Source organism: Pseudonaja textilis, chromosome 11 (genome assembly GCF_049901715.1).
Source record: "Pseudonaja textilis isolate UNSWEBS1 chromosome 11, rPseTex1.2, whole genome shotgun sequence".
NCBI classification, from domain to species: Eukaryota; Metazoa; Chordata; class Lepidosauria; order Squamata; family Elapidae; genus Pseudonaja; species Pseudonaja textilis.
The window spans coordinates 8,014,408-8,036,425 of NC_142000.1; the positions used below are offsets into that span (position 1 = coordinate 8,014,408).

General features: G+C 45.0%; 1 protein-coding gene across 2 annotated transcripts in view; it reads left to right on the top strand.

Annotated features, from left to right (window-relative positions):
- The first annotated feature begins 6,083 nt into the window (after positions 1–6,083).
- Positions 6,084–22,018, top strand: part of MAF (MAF bZIP transcription factor) — a 226,501-nt gene continuing 210,566 nt past the window's right edge. Inside the window, exon 1 of one of the 2 annotated variants that reach the window (XM_087940565.1) lies at positions 6,084–10,604. In XM_087940565.1, coding sequence (XP_087796691.1) covers positions 7,124–8,293 — 1,170 coding nt within the window. In that variant the 5' untranslated portion in view covers positions 6,084–7,123 and the 3' untranslated portion in view covers positions 8,294–10,604. Of the gene's footprint in view, positions 10,605–22,018 lie in introns of those variants that run through there. The other variant, XM_026714131.2, reaches the window with a different exon arrangement.

A 22,018-nucleotide genomic window follows, 5' to 3' on the forward strand; every position in this document is an offset into this window, starting at 1 on the left:
TGAGCAATAAATAAATATTCCATAGAATATATAGGCAGAACCCGACAGTGAAAACAAACCTATTTTAAAACAAAATGTATTCTGAAACTGAAACAGGATAAGTTTCCCTCACTAACAAAGAATTTAGTTAAGATTAGATGAGGCAACAAACCCCATAATACTATGTAATGAGTATTATATAGAAGCAATCTCTTTGCTGCTATCTAGTGATCATCCCAAGCTTTATAACCCAGGAATGGAAACCCTCACGAAAGAGGTTATGGGAAAATTTATTTACAAAATTAGAAATGATGTAATGGACAGAGAGGGAGACAGAGAAAGGAAATGATATCTAGAATTTGCTGGTAATGGTAAGGGGTGGGGAGTGGGGGGTCAGGGGGTTTAGGTAGACTTTTCTGTGCCTGTAAAGGACATTATAAAAACACATAGTTTTATAACAGCTGGAGATTTATAGGCAGAAAAATGATTCAGACTCAGTAAATTCACGGAATGACAAAAATATTGGATATTACTCTGATTAAGATTCATTACTGATCTTTTTTACTATTTACATTTATCTCTGTTATCGACTTGAAAGACAATGGATTGAATTATACTAACAAGAACATTTCCCAGTATAGCTCACAACATTTCCGCTGAAAAAAAGTAGAGACAATCTACACTTCAACCACTCAAATTCTTTGCACTCACTAGCCCTGCTATCCTAATCTTCCAGTAGAAAAAGGCTTTTGGTGTGTGGGAGATAGCAGACTGCATAAGCAAGGGAAATGAACAATGGTCCTGTCCTTTTCCATCATGAAAAAATACTCTATTAGACTGGAAACTTCATCAAATCCAGCCTTCCTTTTCTCATTCATTCCCTATTCCATAATCAGAGAATTTACTGAACTGAAACTGACTTCGTTTAGGATTTGGTTCTATGCTAAAGAGACATTATAGGATAATTGGAGGAAGTCTAATCAGAGCACAAACAAATAGTGATTGGTCACTTGAATTTCCTTCCCTCAATACCCTTCCCATATCTATTCTTTGCCCTATGAAACTCTTCTGTGGTGACACATATGTTGTTTTCAAATAAGCCATGCTTGAAACTCCTGGAATCTGTTTCTAGATGTACCCTAGATATACTCAAGAGATTGAAATTTTCAATTCAGTTTAATTTGCTAAGCTTTAGAAACAGGAGATAAGGAACTTCCAGACCATGTAGACTCTTCAAATTTGCTTAGATTTGAATCACTGAGATTCAACATATAATTAGGCATGGGGTTTTTTTTTTATTTTGATTTTTTTATTAATGCCAATGGGATTTAAGCACACTTCACACCATACAGAATGGAGGGCATCTGCTTCAGGATTGAACATATAATAAGTATTTACCTTGATTTTCATTCAGTTTGAACCCAATCTGCTAAAATCAAACCAAGCTGCTAATTTAGCCAAACAGGAAACAGAATTAGCCACAAAATTAAGAAGTCAAAATGTATGTCCATATGATGCAATCCTTAAAATAAATTAAGCAGGAGAAATTGCTACTGGTGTTTAACTACTATCTTTTCTTATACTGACTCTGAAATTGGCCTGGACATTTCTATTTATTAAATACAAATAGAGAGGTTGACAAGGCAAATTAAGTTCATACAGATTAACTCATCTTATTATTTTTTTATCTCACTTGGTGAGATAAAACTGCCTGGATCTCTCTGTCTATCTCTTCCTGCCAGAAGCAAACTAGAATTTATGGGACATATGTTTGCGTTCCACTTAATAGAATAATGCGCCAATATTTTTCAGATCAACTTTGTTAGTAATTCATGACTATTTATGCTAATCATAATATGTTTGCAGGCCTAATGTATTGCATAAATCTGAATACAAAATGTTTAGTTATGAACCAAAATATAAGGTAAAACAAATACTAAATTACATTCAGAAAAAGACAGGTATATGTTGGTGTGTGTGTGATATATAATCGTTTTCAAAGGCGGTTGTTTGGGGTCATCTGCAACTTCTTTAAAGAAAAAAAAAGGGATGAATAAATATTGAATTACAAGGACGATTATTTCCATCATAATTCACCTATTTGTAATGACTTCTCGTTATCGCAGGGCTGCTTCATTGCCATAGATGTGAAGGAGGACTCATTTCCTCAGCAATTTTACCCCTATCAGATTATCTCATCTGATTCTATTATTTCTTTCCCATAAATCTGCTAACAGTGATTTGTTATTTGTGGCCCTGTTAATGGATCCGAAGCCCCATTCAAAGGATTTATCTAGCTTTGTGTCTAAGAGCAGTTGATGTCTTCAGCTTTTGTCACTCTGGGTGTTGGGAAATCAATTTGGTGGCTTTTCATACTTAAATTCAGTGGACACCACTCAGTTCTGCACCATAAAATAAGGCACTGGATAAACAAAAGGTGCAGTAACTGTACTTAATGTGTTGGCCTTGATAGATGAGTTTGTTTAAGTCATAGCAAATGGCACTCAAAGTCAATATAACTCACAAGACTCATACTGGCCCCTTTTGTAAGTCTCTCTTCTGCTTGTTTACTCAGCCAAGGAAGTCATGAAAATACACACTTGAGAAGGTGTTTTTTTTAAATTTCTTATTGATAGTGATGTGAGACGAAGGTGCTTCTCTGTACAAAACCCACCAACTATGCTTATTTTACAAAAGTATGCATGTCTGCATGTGAGCACACACAGACAGAGAGTGAGTGTATTTTGGAGACTATTCTGAACTGAAGCTCTCCAAAGAAGCTGTGTCCTCCCCAAAGCCAAATGCTTGAAAAGTACAGAGCACATTAAAGACAGTTGATTGAATCATCTCAAGTAAATGGGAACAAAACCCCAGTTTGGTGGTGAGCAGGGTGAAGGAATTGAACTGCTGGTGCTTTGGTGGCCTGGACGCTTCTAATAGACATATGAAAATGTGCAGTTGCTACAGAAGAAGTCCAGCCTTACCTGGAAATTGTTCAGGTGCTCATTGTGAGCAGGAGGATCCTGCCAATGGTGAGAGGAAGAGAGTATTGGGCGGGGAGGGGAGAGAAAAGACTTCTGATTTTAAACCCCTATCCGTTTGTGCTATGTAACAGCCAATATTTGACAGCTCCCTCATCTGTAATAGGTTAATAAGACTAATATGCACCTCCAGTAATTTGTCTTAATACTTTGGAGGTTTGAGCTCAATCGTGTTTATAGCCCTCGGTTGCACTGCTATATCTCAGCACAGATTGTGCTAGCCAGATGTGGTTTTGAGTCCCCTGTTTTATCCTTCAGAGCTAACCGGGCCGGGAAAACCGAGAACAAGTCCTCATTTTGCACATGTAGCACGCTTAAATGGGGGAAACATCTAATTTGAAGGGACCACTTCAAGAGCCCATCCCCCCAAAATGACTGCAGGCTCATTTGAAAGTAGTGCCACGACAGCAATTTGTCCTCACAATCTAAAAACTGAAACTATCTATTGTGCTCATTTCACAAGAGCAAGGAGAATGTATGAGACAAGAGGCATGAGTGACTCTTTAGACTGACCATTCCTGTTGACACCCCCGTTACACACAGACACACACACACACACACACACACAGACACAGACACACAGAGGATCGTAAATCAAACTGGGTGCATCATATTCACCTTTTTTTTCATAAATTCCACATTTTGAACTTATTCTGGAAAGCACCTTATTTTTAGACGCTTCCGGTCAAGTGTTTCTGATGACCCATGCCCCTAAGCAAGGCAGATGTTTCCCAAATCAAATGGTGATGCATCCCACAGCCCAGCCCAAACCTCTTTCAAAACTGCCCCTCCTTGTTACCAGCTTGGACAACTTGATCATATGAAATTCTGGCTGGCAAGACTGAGCAATGTCAGGGCATCCATACAAAAGTCTCCCTTGTCTTTTCTTTGCCCAACTTCAGATTTTGAGACTCTTGGCAAGCTCATCCTAGGAGAATCAAAGTCTCCACAAGCAGATCCTTAGAAAAGGCAAAGGCTGCTTCAGTAGAAATTCGGGGGGGGGGGGGAATAGTTGAAGCCGATGTACTGGGGTGCAATGTTCAGAGGACTGGTTTAATATATGACTAAGTGTCAAGAGTCAGATTTCTGAGAATTAGTTTTCAGATAAACAACTTTATAGCACTACACTTAATCTTGCGTCCTAGAGGCATATCATTTACCACCAAATTACTAGTGACTTTTAATTCCTATTGATGGGGTCATGGAAGTCAGTTGGAAATCAAAGCTGAACGTTTTAAAGATTTTCGTCTTATCTTAAGAGAGAGGGAGAGGGAGACTCACAAAGGCACACAACTCCGCAAAGTACCCAGGCTAAAAAAGAACAACGTCCTTTTTGAATCTTACTTTCTAGAAACACACACTTGCAGGACGTGTCCTAAGTGGAAGAAATTATATTGATAGGAAACGGTGTAAAACACAACGCAGCATAACTCCTGTTCTTCGATCCAAGTTCCAACTCCAAAATAGACCATCCGGCAAAGGCATTGGAAACGTCTCAGACGCGAAAGAGTTAACGTCAGACTGTCGTGCCGACGCTTAAAAGCTCTTAACTTTTTTCTTTCTTTCTTTCTTTTCCTAAACGAGTTTCTAGCATGGATTTTTTTTTCCCTGTCTAGAAACTTGGAAGCGGTTCAGCAAGAAACTGATCTGTGACGAAAGGTGGCGCTGTCGAGGTTTAAACGGAACGCGAGTAAACTGGATTTTGTTTTAACTCGGTTCTTATTTTTTGCTATTAAATTAAAAAAAAAAAAAAGCTGCCGCCGCGAAGCGAGAAAGGGCGCACGTGACTGTTTTAAAATAATTAATTGAACAGATCGTCCGTCTTCTTCAAACAAGACCCCGGTCCGGTTGCATTAAAAGAAAAGTTTGCAGAAATTCTTAAGGCTGCCTTTCCTCCTCGGTTTTAATGCTCATTTTTTCTCTCTCTCTCTCCTCTCTTCCCCCAACAAAAAGCCACCCCAAAACTTATATTTAAAACCTAGGAATCATTTTTAAACGGACCAGAGATAAAAGTAAATCGATGGCGCTAGGAAGAAAAGCATATTGGTGGCTAGCAATTAGCCACTTGTCTTAACTTTCTGACCTCTCGCGGAGCTATCGATCGGAGGCGGACGGAAAAAACTAAAAAAAAAAACCCCTAACTTTGACAAGGAGGCACCAAGTCCTGGACTCGGAAACCTCCGAGGCGAGCAAAGGGCTGAGGCGTGCAAAAAGGAACGGTTCGGGATCGTGTTTGCTCTCGGAGACAGACTCCGAATTCACTCCCTTTTAGAGACCCCCAAAAGGCGAAGAGGCGTTTGAAGCACCCTTCTTTCCCCCCGTTTCCCCCTCCAGAAAGAGAAAGCTGAACAAAACGCAGATCTATTTTGGGGGGGCATCCCGGGTGGGGACGCCAGTCTTCTGGACCACCGCACCAAGAAGGCGCTCGGGGATGGGATCCGTTTCCAGGACGTTAGGACCGAGTCTTGGAGGATCTGCATGCCACTCGCTCCTCCACGCTGCCTGCATCTTTCTCACACACCGAGACTCGCACACTTTAGAAGGAAAGGATAAGGGAGAGCCGGGAATTAACCCCCTCGGATATATGTTCTCCACATTTGCAAACGCGCCAAGAGTACACAAATTCACGCCAGCCTCCAAACACACAAACCCCCGAAACGCACGTCGGAAAGAGCACCCTTACCTATTAGTTATCGCATTTTCTTTCGGGACAATTGAGAATACTAGCGGAGTATTTTGCCGGTTTAATAGCTTTCGGGGTCTCTCTCTCTCTCTTCTCTTTTCTCTCCCCCCCCCCTTTCCCCCCATCTCTCTCTCTTTTTTTTCTTCCCCTCCTAATGAGTCCGAGACGGCGCTTTCGGTTAAGAAAGAGTTAAAAGTTTTGGTCCCAGCTGACAGTCAGCTGATTGGCTCCTGATTGACAGCTTTGAAAAGTTTCCTTGTTTCTATACTATTATGCTAATGAGGAGCCGGATTCGCGGCCGCGGATTGGAGTCGAATCCCGACAGGAGTGTGACGTCAGGCACGCTATAAAACTCAGCAATGCTTTTAAACTGTCCTCCCGGTTCATCTCTTTTAAAATATTTTTTCATCTTGTCGTTGAAGCTGGGGAGTCGAGGGGTTGTTGTTATTATTATTATTATTATTTTCTTTATCTCTCTTTCTCCCCTTTGCAGAACTTGGGGAAGGAGAGTCCCCCGAGCTTTCCCCTCCTTTTAAAAAGACGATTTAGCGACCTACCTGCTCTTATTTTATTTTATTTTTTGAAAGCGTCAGCCGCGTCCTTTTCTTTTTTTTTTTCCCCCCCGTTTTTAAATTTTCTTTCCTTGGTGCTGAAACTTTCTCTTCGTTTGGACTCCGGCCACGGAAAGGGGAAAGAAAAGAGGGGGGGAAGAAAAACACCACGAAGTGTTTTTTTTAAAAAAAAAGACAGACAGACAGACAAGAGAGACAGCAAGAAATCCAAACAAATCCTTTTCAAACCAGCGAGGAACTGCTAAGTAACCTTTCCCTATAAAAACTGCCGTTGCGAAGCTGCAGAGAGAGAGAGAGAGAGAGAGGGAAGAGAGGCGAGCCACGAGCGCGCAGAGGAGAAAGGGGAGGGGAGAGAGAGAGAGAGAGGAGGGGAGGAGAGGAGGGGGAAAGAGAGAAAGAAAAACGAAAGAAACCGAGGCGGCCGGATGCAAAAGGCGAGCAAATAGCACGAGCGAGGAGGAGGCAGCGAGGCAGCGGCCGCTCGCGGGTTGCCGGCTTGCAAAGCCGAGCGGGCTCTTTGTCAAAGGGAGCCTCCGAGCCCGGGTGCGAGGCGTTGCTGCTGCTGCTGCTGCTGTTGCTGCTGTTGGCTGATCCCGGCTTCGCCCCGGCGCCGGCAGAGCGAGCGAGGAGTGAGCGGAGCAGGAGGAGGAGGAGGAGGCGGAGGAGGAGGCGGCGGCGGCGGCGGCGAGAGAGCAGAGCGCAGCTCCGGCCGAGCAGCTTCCCGAGGCTTCCGCGCGGCGACCAGCAAACTGGCTCATCCGCTGGCAAGTCAGGGCAGCCCCCTGGCTCCGGGAGCGCACCCTTTCTGGAGGACGGGCGGCGGCGGTGGCGGCGGCGGTGGCAAAAGGATGGCATCGGACCTGGCCCTGCACAGCGCCGACCTGCCCACTAGTCCCTTGGCCATGGAATATGTTAATGACTTCGATCTGATGAAGTTTGAAGTGAAAAAGGAGCCGGTGGAGACGGACCGCATTATCAGCCAGTGCGGCCGCTTGATCGCTGGGGGATCGCTCTCGTCCACCCCGATGAGCACGCCGTGCAGCTCGGTGCCTCCTTCGCCCAGTTTCTCGGCCCCCAGCCCGGGCTCCGGCAGCGGCAGCGACCAAAAGACCCACTTGGAAGACTACTACTGGATGACCGGTTACCCGCAGCAGCTCAACCCGGAGGCGTTGGGGTTCAGCCCGGAGGACGCCGTGGAAGCGCTGATCAACAACAGCCACCACCAGCTCCAGACCGCGGCGGCGGCGGCGGCGGCCGGCTTCGAAGGCTATGCGAGAGGGCAGCAGCTGGGCGCGGGAGGAGGAGGAGGAGGAGGCGGTGGCGGCGGCGGAGGAGGAGGAGGAGGCGGCGGAGGGTCGGGGGGACCCATGCCGCCGGACGAGATCGGCTCGGCGGCCGCCGTAGTGTCGGCGGTGATCGCGGCCGCCGCGGCGCAACAGCAGCAGCAGCAGCAGAACGGCGGCGGCGCGCCCCACTACCACCATCACCATCACCACCACCCGGCCGGCCACCACCACCACCATCATCCGCAGCAGCAGCAGCAGCAACCGCCGCCGCCGGGCAGCGTGCCGTCTTCGGCCAGCAGCACCAGCAGCAGCAGCAGTAGCAGCGGCGGGGGAGGCCTCCACCACCACCAGCACCACGGCGGCGGGGGCGGCTTGCATTTCGACGACCGCTTCTCGGACGAGCAGCTGGTGACCATGTCGGTGCGAGAACTCAACCGGCAGCTGCGGGGCGTCAGCAAGGAAGAGGTGATCCGGCTGAAACAGAAACGACGGACCCTGAAAAACCGAGGCTACGCGCAATCCTGCCGCTTCAAGCGCGTCCAGCAACGGCACGTCTTGGAATCCGAGAAGAACCAGTTGCTCCAACAAGTGGAACATCTGAAGCAGGAAATCTCCAGGCTGGTCCGGGAGAGGGACGCCTACAAGGAAAAATACGAGAAATTGGTCAGCAGCGGGTTCCGGGAAAACGGATCCAGCAGCGACAATCCCTCTTCTCCAGAATTTTTCATGTGAGTTGTGGTCTTCCTCTCCCACCCCTCCACCTGTCCCACCAACCTGTACCCATCCCGCGATTCAGCCCCCCCCGCCGCCAACCCCCTTTCGCTCTGGCAAGCTTCTTGCCACTCTTCAGAGCGCGCACGCACACACACACACACGCACACGCGCACACACACGAGCAAGCACCTGCGCCAAAGTTCCTAAGGTTGGAGGAGGGAGGAGGGGTGGAAAGGTCAACCAATTGGTCCCCGTGTTAATTATTGTTAACTTGGGCCATCTCAAGGATACATGCTATGTACATGCCACCATTCGCTTGTACATACACGTATATCCTGTTTTAAAAGAATGAAGGCGACTTTTGGTGGTACTTTTGAAGGTGGGCTGTCTCAGTTGGCCAACCTTACAAGGTCCAGACCTTTCCCTCCCTCTCCAGCCCTTAGCTTGTGTGTGTGTCAGCTTGTGTGTGTGAGTGTGCCTGCACTCCAACTTCCATCAACTCATCTGAAGTTTGCTCAAACTTTTTTTTTAAAAAAAAAACCTGCTCCATCCCAAATACAAAACACCAAATTTTGCCACCCTGAATGCTTCCCTTGGGGTATGAACTTTAGATATAGATAGATACGTATTGATATGTCTGTGTTCATAGTAGCAGTGAATGCAGGCATATTTCGAGGACATTTTACTGAAATATTTAAAGAAAGTTTTAGACTTCAGATTGCCGAATTTTCATCTGTGATTGAACTAAACCTAGAGAATATCAACCTGCCCAAATGGAGCCTTGGTCAACTTCTTATGTGTTCATGATGTGATCTTTGGCCCTTAAGCTGCCAAACAGTGAACTGAGTCTGCTTTTAGTAACCCATCCTCATCTCATGCATTATTACGCTTACTAGTTTGTCTTGCATCAATTAACTGTATAAATATTTCAAAAGACTATGGGGGAGAGAAAAAAAAAAGACATTATATTGATAAATGCCCTGCATGCTGGACATGTACGGATTTTTTTTTTCCTTTTGCTTGGATATGGACTTTGGAGATATATATAATGGCATGTCATTCATTCTTTAAGTTGTATTTCTTCACCACTTTTTTGAACTGAAAGCAAAAAAGTGCAACTTTTTTTGAGTCTTCCTTACCCATTCAAGTTTGCATCTGTTCTGGAAACTGCTTTGAGTGGCCCCACTCTCAAACTTCAGACTTCTTTTTAATGAATTGGGGAAGAAAACTACTCTTCTCGCTCTCTCTCTCCTATGTAAAACAAAAACAGCAGAGTGGATTGTGATTACAGTATTACAAGAAAACAAGAACTTTGGAAAGAAGTTTTAAAACTTACGCTTAAAAAAAATTGCTGCAATTTGTTGGATTTTACATGATATTGTTGCTTAAAGCAGTCTAAAATTTATTTTGGAATGATCTACCTTCTCCCTCACCCTCCCTTTTTTTTTTGTTCCTTTTTGCATTTGGTCATTGTCAAAAGTGCAATGCTATGGGATCCTGGTATATAATTTAATTCAAGCTTTTATTGTCTGTTAGTTCAGTTCAAATGTACGGAACAGATAAAGGAATGTTATAGATAATTTGAAAAAAGTTAGGTCTGTTTAGTAGTAGGTCTCTCTTTTTTTAAAATGGTGCACTAAATTGTTCACTGTTGTGATGTTAAAAGGAGTAGAATATAAAGTGGGGCTTTTTTTAAAAAAAGTAGCTTATGCAGCATGTGATTGCAACTTAACTATAAGTTGGGTATGTATAGATCTTGCTATGCCACCAACTGTATTTGGAAACCAAAGTATTAAAAGGGGAATATCCCTGTTTATATTAATAGGGTTATTTTGTGTTCAAAATGTAACATTGGGGTTTCTGGGGGGTTGTTAAATATTAGGGACTGAATTGCACTAAGATATAACCTGAAGCAACATATAAACCATTGCAAACTTGTCTAGGATGCTAATACCATTTACAAAGTTGGCATTACTGCTCATTTTTTTTAAATAATGCAGATTTTTTTACAGTTGTATTGTGGTGCAGAACTGGATTTTCTGTAACTTCACAAATTCACAAAGTTTTAAAGGCATTAATCAGCAAATTTTATTGTCAGACTCCTGTCTTTTTAAAAAATGGAAAAGTAAATACCACAATAAATATAAAAAAATCTTGTCAGTTATTTTTCCCCTTGACGTATTTTGCTGTGCAAAATTGTTTTATATCTTAAGTTACCAACTAATCATGTGTGATGTTCCTTATGTGTTTTCCTTTCATTTTTCAACTCTATGGTTATATCAAAAAGGAGGAATATTCTACTATAATAAACTGCATTTTTGATTCTGTACTGAGTTTCATTAGTTTATAGCTTTCAAGTATCTATTTAATCATAGAATGGGGGGGACAGATATTTAGATAAGTTAATCTGAGCAGATAATTTAAATATGTGTATGAGCTGAGAATTGACAAGATAAAATATAACTGCTCTCTAAAAAACTTTTCATTTTCTCGCAGGCAGATGAAAAGGAAAGACAGTGTTAACTCTTCCAAGTTTTATAATTATTTTAAAAGGGCCCTATTGCTAATTATTATTATAATAGTAATAGTAATAGTAATAGTAATAGTAATAGTAATAATAATAATAATAATAATAATAATAATAATAATAATAATAATAATAATAATAATCCAATTCAAACAAAACAAGGCCCCTCACTTCCACAAATTAGTTCAGCTGGTTTTTGGAGAAATAAAAAAAATTGCAGCCAAGGACATTATGTCAAATATCTAGGCATATCGTAAGAGTTACTACTATAATTGATTTGTTTTAGATTGAAGCTACAGGGACAGCTGATTAAAGCTGTAACTAACATATTCAAATAATCATGAGACAAATTCAGTGACTCTCAAATTTGTAAATAGAGAATCACAATTTCCCTTGCATAATTACACACACAACACACACACACATGCACACACGCACACACACAGCAAGCCCCCTTTGAAACAGGTTACTGTTCTCCTCCCTGAAACCCCTAACTTGCAGCAAGGTTAGGGCCTGTGAAGGTTGGCTGTTTAAAAATCAAAAATTCTATCAGGCTGGCATGGGTGACCTTTCTTAATTTTAGCTTTAGTTGTTTCAGTTCCTTTTTTTTTTTTTTACAAAAAAAATATTAATCTCATTTATGTATGGACACTCTGCTAGTCAGATTGTCCCATCTATTTTTTTTTTTTCTCAGAGGAAGGGAGATTTTTTTTATTTAAAAAAAAGCAGTGCGTGTATATATATATATTTTTTTAAAAACACACAAAATCTTATTTTCAAGCAGAAGGCGAACAGATTGGGACTCTTGTCTCCTTCCTTTGTTTTTTGTAATTTTGTTTTAATCTATGAAATGATTAAAACAACCACATTCTTACAACTTGACTATAGTACCATTTTATACAGGGAGAGAAGTAAATTCTCTTTCTAGATCCCAAAAGGAAGCAGGATGGGGGGGAGGGTGGAGAGAAGAGGAAGAGGAAAGATAAATTTCTTCTAAGGGGGTGTAGTTTTAGGTCTTTAGCATCCTACTAGTGAAAAGCAGGCAGGTCATCTCACCCTCCACCACCCCCCCAAAATAAAAATAAATAAAAATAAAATAAAATAAAACCCAGACCTTTTTTTAAAATTGACAGCTCAATTTCTAGAGGTTCCAAGATGCTGCTCTTAAAGGCTGTCAAAGCCGCAAGGTCAAAGGTCATTCAAAACAAAGCAATGCCCTCTCGTCTGGGGGCAAAGCGCGAATGCATCTCATTTCTCATTATTTTTGCTTTGGCTTTAGCTCTGCCTGCACAGAAAACTTGGGTTGCAGTCAACCAAGCTGGAAAAAAAAAAGACAAATAAAACCCCAGCAGCTAGCTTTCTTTTAGCTCTACTCCCTGTTGATGAGATTGGGAAGCAAGAAAGGGGCCCCCCTGAAGAGGTGGAGAGGACTTCATTCTTCCTGCTAGGTAATAATAGACATGTCCTTTAGAATTTGACCTTCCAATAATTCAGGCATAGCTGCCTTTCAGCCTTCTCCAGACAGGTTAATATGTAATCAATGGGTAAACTGCCTTCCATTGGCCTATCAGAATATGATTGTCTCCTATAAAGATAGTAGGACTTTCTCCCTCCCTAGTATCTTCCCCTTCCTCCTTCTTAAGTTTACACTTTTTCCAAAATTGCACTGTTTCTGCTTAGAGGTTGCTGCTTGCGCTGGGTTTTTCTGTTTCTCCCTCTCCCCTCCCTTGCCCTCCCCACCAGGATGAACAAGCAGAGAAATGAACCTCTGCTCTGCATTAAGCGCAGCCTTTGCAAAGATTCACTTTGCATAAAGACGTGGTAACTATGCCAAGGTTTCCTCTAGTATCATGCAAAGAAAGAGCCAGGAGGGTCTGCAGAAAACCGTGTCCAGCTTTGTTTTCGGTTCACCTACAAAGCTGCTTCTGAATATCAAGCTCCTCTCAGGGGTGTATATTCCACACACACCCCTTATTTTTTTTTAGTCGCCAGGCTCCCAAAATGACAAAAAGAAATCCAGCAAGCAAAACAGAAAGTGTGCTTGTCGTTTGGTCTCGAAGGACAACCTTGAGCGCAGGGCAAAGTTTTCAAGGAGGGAGGAAAGAAGGAAGAATGTCGCTCAGTTCCTTCCTCTCACAGAGAGAAGAGAGCGAAGGGACTTTCCTTTCTCTCTCTCCCTCCCTCCCTCCCTCCCTCCCTCCCTCTAAAGACAGGACAGCTTGGTTCCTATTTCTAAAACAGGAGAGGTTTTAGATTCTGCTGATTCTGTGGCACCGGGGATTAGATTTGGGTTGGCAGGATAAGGCTGCTGCTGGCGCAAAAGTGTAATCCAAATCTCTTCAGGTGCCTCAAGAAGTTGAGAGAGGGACAGCATACTCTGATGGGGAAGGTCATGAAAAGCTGCCCTAGCCCTTCCCCAGTTCATGCTGCTTTGCCAGATGCTGAGAAATCAACTCAGTTTTGTGAGTAGAATGGCCTTCGATGCTGTTTTGTTTACCATCCTCTCCCTGCACGGAACAGTGCCCCACCCCACTCCATTCCACCCCCACCCAGTTTTCTCCACCAGTGCCTTGCACAGCTCCCTGGCCAGAAGGCCTCATTCCAGCCTGATCCCTTCGGTTGTCTTTTCCAAGTTCCAGGGCCCTGGAAACAAAACTCAGAAATGCACATTTCCACCTTGCTGAATTCATTGCTCGGCTTTGCCCTGATCAAAGGCTTTTTGCTAACCACATCCTGCACCATGCATGGTTTTTTTTTTTTTTTTAATGACTTGGATGCATGCGTGCACACAGGCGTGTGCCTCTTCCTATGGGCCTGGCCCCATGGCTGAACTGAAGGATGATCCACCTGCCCTTAACTGGGTAGGAAAAAGTGGGCTGGTGTGGGAATTTACCATCCCGGTTTCCTATCTCCTTTGCTCCTCTTCCCAATCTCAGCGGCTGACACTCTTCCAAGACATGGGTTTTACTTGAGACTGCTTTGCTGCTCCTAGGAAGGGCTGTTGCCGGAAAACTGGTTGAACTGAGGATGAGTTCAGCCTGTCTCTCCCCCATCAGCAGAGGATGAGACTAAGGCAACACAACCCAGGAGAGAAAAGATGTCGCCAGGGTTAAGTGCCAGTGGAGAAAAGCCCAGCATCTAAATCTGTGTATGCTCTTGTATTATAATATATATGTAGAGCATATATATGTGTGTGTGTGTGTGTGTGTGTATACATTCAGACACACATACATATATATGTAAATACACATACACGTAGAATTGGTCTGCTATTCAATTGTGTATGTATGTACGTACGTACGCAAGTATATACATACATACATACATACATACATACATACATACATACATACATGAATAGCAGATCAATTCTTCTTGGCTGCAATCCTATGATTTTCAAACATTTGAGGGAATTATTTCTGAATCAATGGGTATTCAATTTGGGGATATAGGGAAGCTTCTTCTCTTCGTCCTTCCCATCTGAATCATAGCATCATAGAATAACAGAGTTGGAAGAGACCTTGGAGCTCATGATGTGTTCTTAATCCCCTGGGTGCTCCTAGGCATTTTTACTCAGAAGTAAGCCACACAGCACTGTGTATCGAATGCTGGTTTTCATAAGGTAGAGGGGAGAGAGGAGAAAGAGATAAAAGAGGAGGAGGAGGAGGAGGAGCATTCAGACTTCGCCTTTGTCCCCCTCCAAAATGTCCCCTCCTTTCTTACTAACATTTATTTTTACAACTGAACCTGTGTTACAAAATAAGGACCATATCTGCATCTTGTCTTTATTTTTTTAAGAACTTAAGTATTCATCCTTCCTTGCCAGCGTTCTTTACTTGTCTCCAATTCTTGGTGGCTTCACTTATATTCACTTCCTATTCCCTCTTCTCCCAGTTCACCTTTTCTTCACTGCTTCTTTTAAGGCCTCTTCACCAGCTTCCTTGGGACTTCTGTCCCGAGGCCTCCTTCCCACTTGCCTTGCTTCTTCCTTTGACATACCCAACTGTTAGTCATAGTGTGCAAGAACTGAAGACTTTGCTCGGGTCTTCCAATATCCTTTTTATCAGATCTAGCCCATCAGCCACATTCTCTGGCTGCAGCCAAGAAGGCCGCACAGATAGGATTATGCACAGCAAAAGTGTAGCGTTGGCTCACACCCATGTAAAAGTGTGTTCTTGTAGGAAAGGAAAGAAGGCAAAAGAAAACCTTCCTATTCCTCAGTGTGGCCTGGGGACCATTCAAAACTTGTACGAGCGAGCCTTGCTCAAATGGTTGGCTTTTAATTTGAAAGGGCCACGCTCATTTTTACGCATTTCCACCCCCAACTATGGAGGAAGGTTTTGCAAAGTCCACCTTTCTCTCCAAAGCAGAACTGTCTTTGAGAGAATGGCCACGGGGAGGGAAGGGCTGAACCATATGGCCTCACCCCTGGAGTACAAAGAACATCCGTGTGAGCATCCTCTTCCTCCCAAGAAGGAGAAAATAACTCGGTTAGATCACACCACCGCCGAGGAAGCTGGACTTAGGGTTGCAAGAACGGGGATGAAGTGCCCCGTTCTTGCAACGTCCAGTCCTCTCGCTTCGGGGCACAGACCCTGCTTAACCCTTTTGGCTGGACTCCCTCCCCCTCGTCAAATCCAAAATGGGGGTGTTAAGCAGGCTCCTTAACGCATCATCGTCTTCACAGTTTAGAGTGCGGGGCGGTTCACACCGCTTGGCGCAAACGATCTGGGGTGCCGCGGGCTTAAAAGTCCGCGTTAAGGGTGAGATTTATTTCCCCCCCCCCGCCTGTTTAGGATCGGAGGATCTCGCTTCCCTTAATCACACGGACAGTTCTTTCATCCATCGCAGAGAGAGACATGTGTACAGCCGCGCATCCTCACCAAAGCGTTAAGCAAAGTGATTAGGAGGCGTATAAATCGTGCAGGAGAAAATCGAAAATCGCGCGTCTGATGAGCTACGATCCCCCGGGCTTTGGTGCTTTTTCTGCATGAAGAAAAAGAGCTGGAAAGTGTGTGTGTGTGGGCGGGGGGGATTATCCTTCTGTTTGTTTATTTATTTAGATTCCTACCCCACCTTTCTTCTAGAAAGTCAAGGTAGTTCTCCCTTCGGCAGGTTCTTCCCAAACCAACCCTTGTAAGTTGGGCAATAGGATGGCTCCACGGTCGCTCCAAGAAACTTGGGTGGCTGAAGGTGGGCGTGAATCTAGGTTTTCCTTCTGAATCATTGCAACTTTGAATCAAAGGCTGCGAATGGTCTTCGCTCACGCAAGGCTCTGAACCCCAGACCAGCCGCCTGCATTTTCAGCCAGCCCGTCCGGTTGTACAGAACTAGTCCTTGTGATCCGTTTAGGCTTCCGGGCGGTTTTACGAAGCCTTAACAGCTGAGTTTAAGCACTGAGTGTCCGTTCCTTAATGCACCCTCAGCCGAAAAGCAGCCGCCTTCCGAAGCGAACTATCACTCTCCCCCCGCCATACCCGTCCCTTTTCTTGAACCCCCCCCCTCCCCTCCACGCAGGGCTGACATAACTGTGATCCGAATCCTAGTTAGGACACTTATTAGTGACTCTTCAGGCACGATCCAGGGAATGGTTCACACGAGATGCTTAGCCTACACAAACGATCCACGTGAGAGCTTCGGCGCTCTGTTGGAACCTGACCTTCGATTCAGAGGGGGCGGGGGGACCCATCCCAGCTCCCTATTTATCGGAACCTCCTTCCTAATTTGGGAGTGAACACTTTCCCGCCTTCCTTTCGCTTTTGTGGGAGGAGACCGAGGGGGAAATAATTCTTCTTCTTCTTCTTCTTCTTCTTCTTCTTCTTCTTCTTCTTCTTCTTCTTCTTCTTCTTCTTCTTCTTCTTCTTCTTCTTCTTCTTCTTCTTCTTCTTCTTCTTCTTCTTCTTCTTCTTCTTCTTCTTCTTCTTCTTCTTCTTCTTCTTCTTCTTCTCCTTCTCCTTCTCCTTCTCCTTCTCCTCCTCCTCCTTCTCCTTCTCCTCCACCTCCACCTCCACCTCCACCTCCACCTCCACCTCCACCTCCACCTCATCTGGTGCCCCTCTTCTGCCAAGTGCGGGCATCAAACTTTCGGCTCTTGGCACGGCCGGCCCGCCACTGTCCAACACCGGGGGTTGGGGTGGGGTGGGGGGTGTATGTGTGCGCGCGCTTAATAGCGCGCAGAATCGACGGGCGCAGCGGGTGGAGGCGGTGAAAATCCCGCTATATTGCTCGCGTCGATTCCGACGCCTTAACGTCCGATCGACCGGCTCTGGGGCAGAGTAAGGAGGTGCGAGACGCGTACAGCCTCCCAGCCTCTGCGACCGACTCCAATTCCGTTTCGCTCCCCCACCCCACCACCGGGTTTAGGTTAAAAAGTGGGAGTCCATATATTTGCATGCATTTTTTTTTCCGGCCAAAAAGTTGGGGTGGGGAGTGAGAGAGATTAGGCTGATCACTAAAGCAAGTGCTGAGACGGGCTAGGATTGGCCCTGGAGCGTTGGTCGGTAGGGTGAGTTCGCCCTCCAAGGTTCCTCGGGAGCAAGCGTCTGTGAGTTCGAGGCGGACTTCCTTTCCCAGGAGTTGCGTAGAAAAGGGGGCGTTTTAACGCGAGAATCGCAGCCTCGCAACGCCAACGCAATTATACTACACCCGCTGCTCCGCCAGCAACTTCAGCAGAACTAACCCGATTTCAAGATCTGGCCGGCGTGGAACGGTGCCTAGGATTGGGCATCTTCTTGGCCATGTTGCATAGGATCGGTTGGCGCACTACGTTCAGGCTGACCTATCCTCACTCCTTAGTGCTCTTCGTGTTCAAAGTGCAGCAACAGTTAACTTCGCTAAGAGCTAAATATTTCCCCATTTATCTCACATATAAATGTCACCTAGTTATTTCCCAGGAATAATAAACCTTTCTGGCTGAAGCGAGATTTCGTTGACCTAACCTCACGGGCCAATGCGGAGAAAGTTACTTTCAAGAGAATGTCCACAAAGATTCGGCCAAAACTTCTGGAGTTCAGAATCTTTTCACAACTATTTCGCACATATCCTGTCATCTCTAGAATTACACAGCCAAGTCTACACTAAGCGTAAAGGGCCTGATCCGAAGTCTACTGGACAACTCAGTGAAAGTTGCTTTACAAACAGGTGCGCTCAGGATTGGAACGCAGGGTTCGGACAAGCGCTGGGCTGCGAGAGAAGCGCATTCTGGTTTTAACACCAGAAACCTGCGCTCTCTTCTTATAAGGTCTATTCTCCTCTCTCTGTGCCCTGAGCAGCCAGCCTTCTCCAGCTCCAAATGTTTGGAAGTTTTAGGCCGGCCTGCCACAGGCTACAAGCTCGGGACTCGGAGCCTTGATGAGAATCCTGAAGGTAAAAATTGGGGGGGCGCAGGGCAGCAACGGCCTGGAAAAAGCGGGCAAGGCGCCTCGCCGGGCCGTACGATTTTGTTTGAAAAGACACAAAGTGCCTTTGTGTTTTCTCCATCGCTGAGTGTGTTTATGCACACATATGTATGTAGCTAAGGCGTGCCTTTCCTTCAGCTGGCATTTTAAAGAGCGAGAAAATGAAATGGCATTAAACATTGGTGTCAGATTTTCCATCCTGATTTTCATGGCGAAGTTTCACCTCCCCAAGCAGAATACGAACAAGGCAAAATTTGACACACACACACACACACACACACACACACACACACACACACCCTTGACCCTGCAATGGCTACATAGAAATGCCTGATTGGAGAAGGCAGGTTTTTTTCTCGTTGGGTGGGATCCTTATTGCCGGATGGAAGGACAAAATTGATCTCGGTGACCATATTATTCCGTATATCCCACGCGCGATTTGCTCGCTTCTCCCAGGATGATTTGAATTGGATCAGGGAGGATCTTCCTCGGAGACGGCAAAGCCGAGAGAAGAAAAACGTACAAAAGATCCAGATTGTCTACTTTCCCCCTGACGCGCTCAGGGACCAGTTCGAGCGCCAGGCAATAAAACTCTTAACGGGGGATTCGTCCTAAATTAGACCTCGCCAAACGGATCTTCCGCGGGGGTTTGGAAACGCCACTCCCAAAGTTCCCAGCCAGCATGTTTTGTTTTGTTTTTTTCTGGTAAGGATGCTGGTACCTGTAGTTCAGGACATTTGGAGAGCGTCCGGGTTTGGAAAGGCCGAACTAAGAAATGTTTTTTCGGGGCTTCCCTTTCCCAACGCTCTTCTACCCTAAAGGGGGCAAGACCAGGGCAAAAAAAAAAACCGAGAGAGAAAAGACCCCGATCTTTAACTAAAGCAAAACACGGCTTCAGGATCGCGTTTCACTTCTGCTTTTGGCCAGAGGAGGATCCAAAACAACCCACAGAAGGACCCCTCCCTGCAAAGAGGAGCCCCTTCCCCCCCGCATCCGCCTCTTCTCCATAGTCTGCACTCAATGGAATGGGTTGAGTCTGGCTGCACCGCCACCAGCCCCGCTTTTTCCGACTCGGGAGCCGCCGTGCCCTTGCTAATCTTCTGGGAGAAGCCAGGAATGCCCACTGGCAGAGTCAGGCAGGCAGGCAGGCAGGCGCGAGAAAGGATGTGGTTGCGAGGAAGGCTGGAGGGTGAACTCAAAAAATGATGTGCGCTGCGGGCAGATCTTAGCGGCTCCTTCTTTGCAGGCGCGCTGAGCGCAAAGCAGCCGCCCGCATTGCAGCGCCGAGTTTGCCTGAGACTGTTACTTTAGAGCTCCCCTGAAAAAGTTTGTTGAATTCAGCAAGCCGCGGTAAAACCGTGGGTAAACCCGGAGTTGGCCACGCGGCCCCGGAGTTCCGCGGGGAAGCAGGGATTCACTGCGAGAATCCGCTCGCTTTATCCCCAGCGTCCTTCTGGAGCGAAAGGGCGGGGAGGAAGGCGCGGGTGGAACCAGATTCAGCGCGGGTTTTTTTTCACCCACCGCGGCGGGCTTGCACCACCGCGCAATACACTTCCTCTACTTAACACTGTTTTGAGGCTACAGAGAAGAGAGTTGAACTGCCGGGAATAAATCAAATCCTTAAAAGTACGAAAGCAATTTCGGGAAACTTTAGTCAGACCCTTAAGAGACTGGAAAGAATTGGGGTATTCTTTGGATCAAGGCATATACAGCTTGTGTGTGAGAGAGAGGGTGTGTATGTGTGTGTGTGTGTGTGAGAGAGAGAGAGAGAGAGAGAGAGAGAGAGAGAGAGAGAGAGATTTTCTATGGATGGATGTACTCAAAGAGGTTGATGACCTGAATGACCAGGATGACTTCAGAATCTGCATAGACAAAAAGGCATCTACATTTCTGGGTTTGTTTTTGGTTTTTTCCCTCTGTACAGATTTTTAACATGTTCATATAAAGCGAGGGTGTTGCTCTTCCTCTCCCTTTTTTTACACCCCTCAAATGAGTTTTGATGGATGTCAATTAGTATAAATAAACTTAAATTAGCGGCAGGGGAATAATCTCAGTCACTGCTCATCCTTGGTGCTAAACTGTGTTTCTTTCATGGTCCCTTTTTGAGTCAGCCCCAGCAAGTTAAGTTCACACAACTTCTTGGGCTATAAACCGTGGTTTACTAAGACTGGCCCTTGGTCGCCAGTGATATAGAAGACAGTGAATTATATATTTTTTTTTTAAAAAAAGAGAGCTAGTCTAATCCTCACTGAGTCCAGAAATTTAACTGAATAATGTTCTTAATTTTCACAATTCAGGGAGCTAAACCAATCAGCTTTTCAGCACAACTTGGTAGTTAGGGTGAAAATTGAAAAAAGAGGAAGCAGAATTGTGTTGAAGCTCTCTTGAGTAGATTCCGCTCAGTAATAAAATCTTTTCAAATCAAGCTCAGTTCTTTCTGACTATTCAGTTTTTGTAGGAACAATACAACAGCTTTGTCCTTACACTTTCTGGAAAGCTTTTCCAACCGCCTAGCCTAACCTATGACTCTGAAGATTCCATGGAGGGCTAATCAGGAAAAGCCTGGTTAACCCTTGTCAAACAAGGATTCTTTGCCCAGCTAGTAATCAGCAAAAGGAAACCAGTTAGCAGAGGAACTTATTAATGACAGCAAATATATAAGTCCCAGGATAATGTTGCGGGATCTAATCTGAGTTGGTCACCAAGACTAGAGGTATAGTCTTCTGAGTTTTCGGACTCATTCTCAGGGAGCTTATTTCTTACTTCTGTTCGGGGAGAAGTTTCCTGAGAATGGACTCCGGCATAAATCCAAAAGCTTGGATGGCTAAACTTCTGATCCTTGTGACAGACCTAGATTGGATTGCTTTTGAGCAGAACAACAGCCTTGGGTGGTCTTGAAGAGCATAGCCAATGAGATGGATTAGTTATTGAGGTCATTCGTATTTTGGCTTGCCAAATTACACTGAATCATTAAGTCATCAACACACTGAATCGCAAAGCCAACAAACCAAGGTTACAAATAAACCAAGCTTATCCTATTGTGCCAATGTGGTCTGCGGTGACATAGGATATATAAGCCAGCCGATTTGATTTTCTAAAGCAAGCTTATGGTACACGTTGGGTTAATCAAGAGTTGCTCTGTTTATAAAAGGAGCCTTTGTGCGTATGAGTTGGCTGTTGCAACTTGTAACAAGAGGGTGCATTTTCTTTCTTTCTCCCACCCTCTCTTTCACCAAGGATGGAGCAATTCCCGCAAAGATGGTGGTAGTTAGGATTTGGTTAGACCAGATCCACTAAATGGGCTGGAGGCTGGAAGAAAGCTATCCTTGCAGGTTAATTGTTTCTGATTAAACCCCCAACATCTATCTATAAGTCCTGATGTAAGATTCCCCTCCCCCGCTTTCCTGAGATAGTGGTCTGTTTAATATGTTCCTGTCAAGCAGAGTAGACCAGTTGAAGAAACCAAGGCCATCTAGGTCAGGGACTACTTTTTAATTGTAATAGCTTTAGTAACAGAATCCAGATGTGGTTCCCTCTTCCTCAACCTTCAGGTGAACTAGGAAAGAACCTTTCTGAGGTCTTTTCACAAGTTGCTTTCTTGGCATGGGCTCAAGCCCCACTTATCTGACCATTGCCTTGGTAGCATCTCTACTTCCCCTCCTTTAAGGCCGTTTCTTATTCCCTCTGCAATTTCTAAGGCCTGTAAGAGAAGAAGAGGCAGAGACTAGGAGCAAAGTCAAGGCCCCCCCATGCAGCCTACAATTGCTATTTCGTTGTTTATGTCCAACTCCTCTCGAAATCCTTTGACTCTTATCTAAA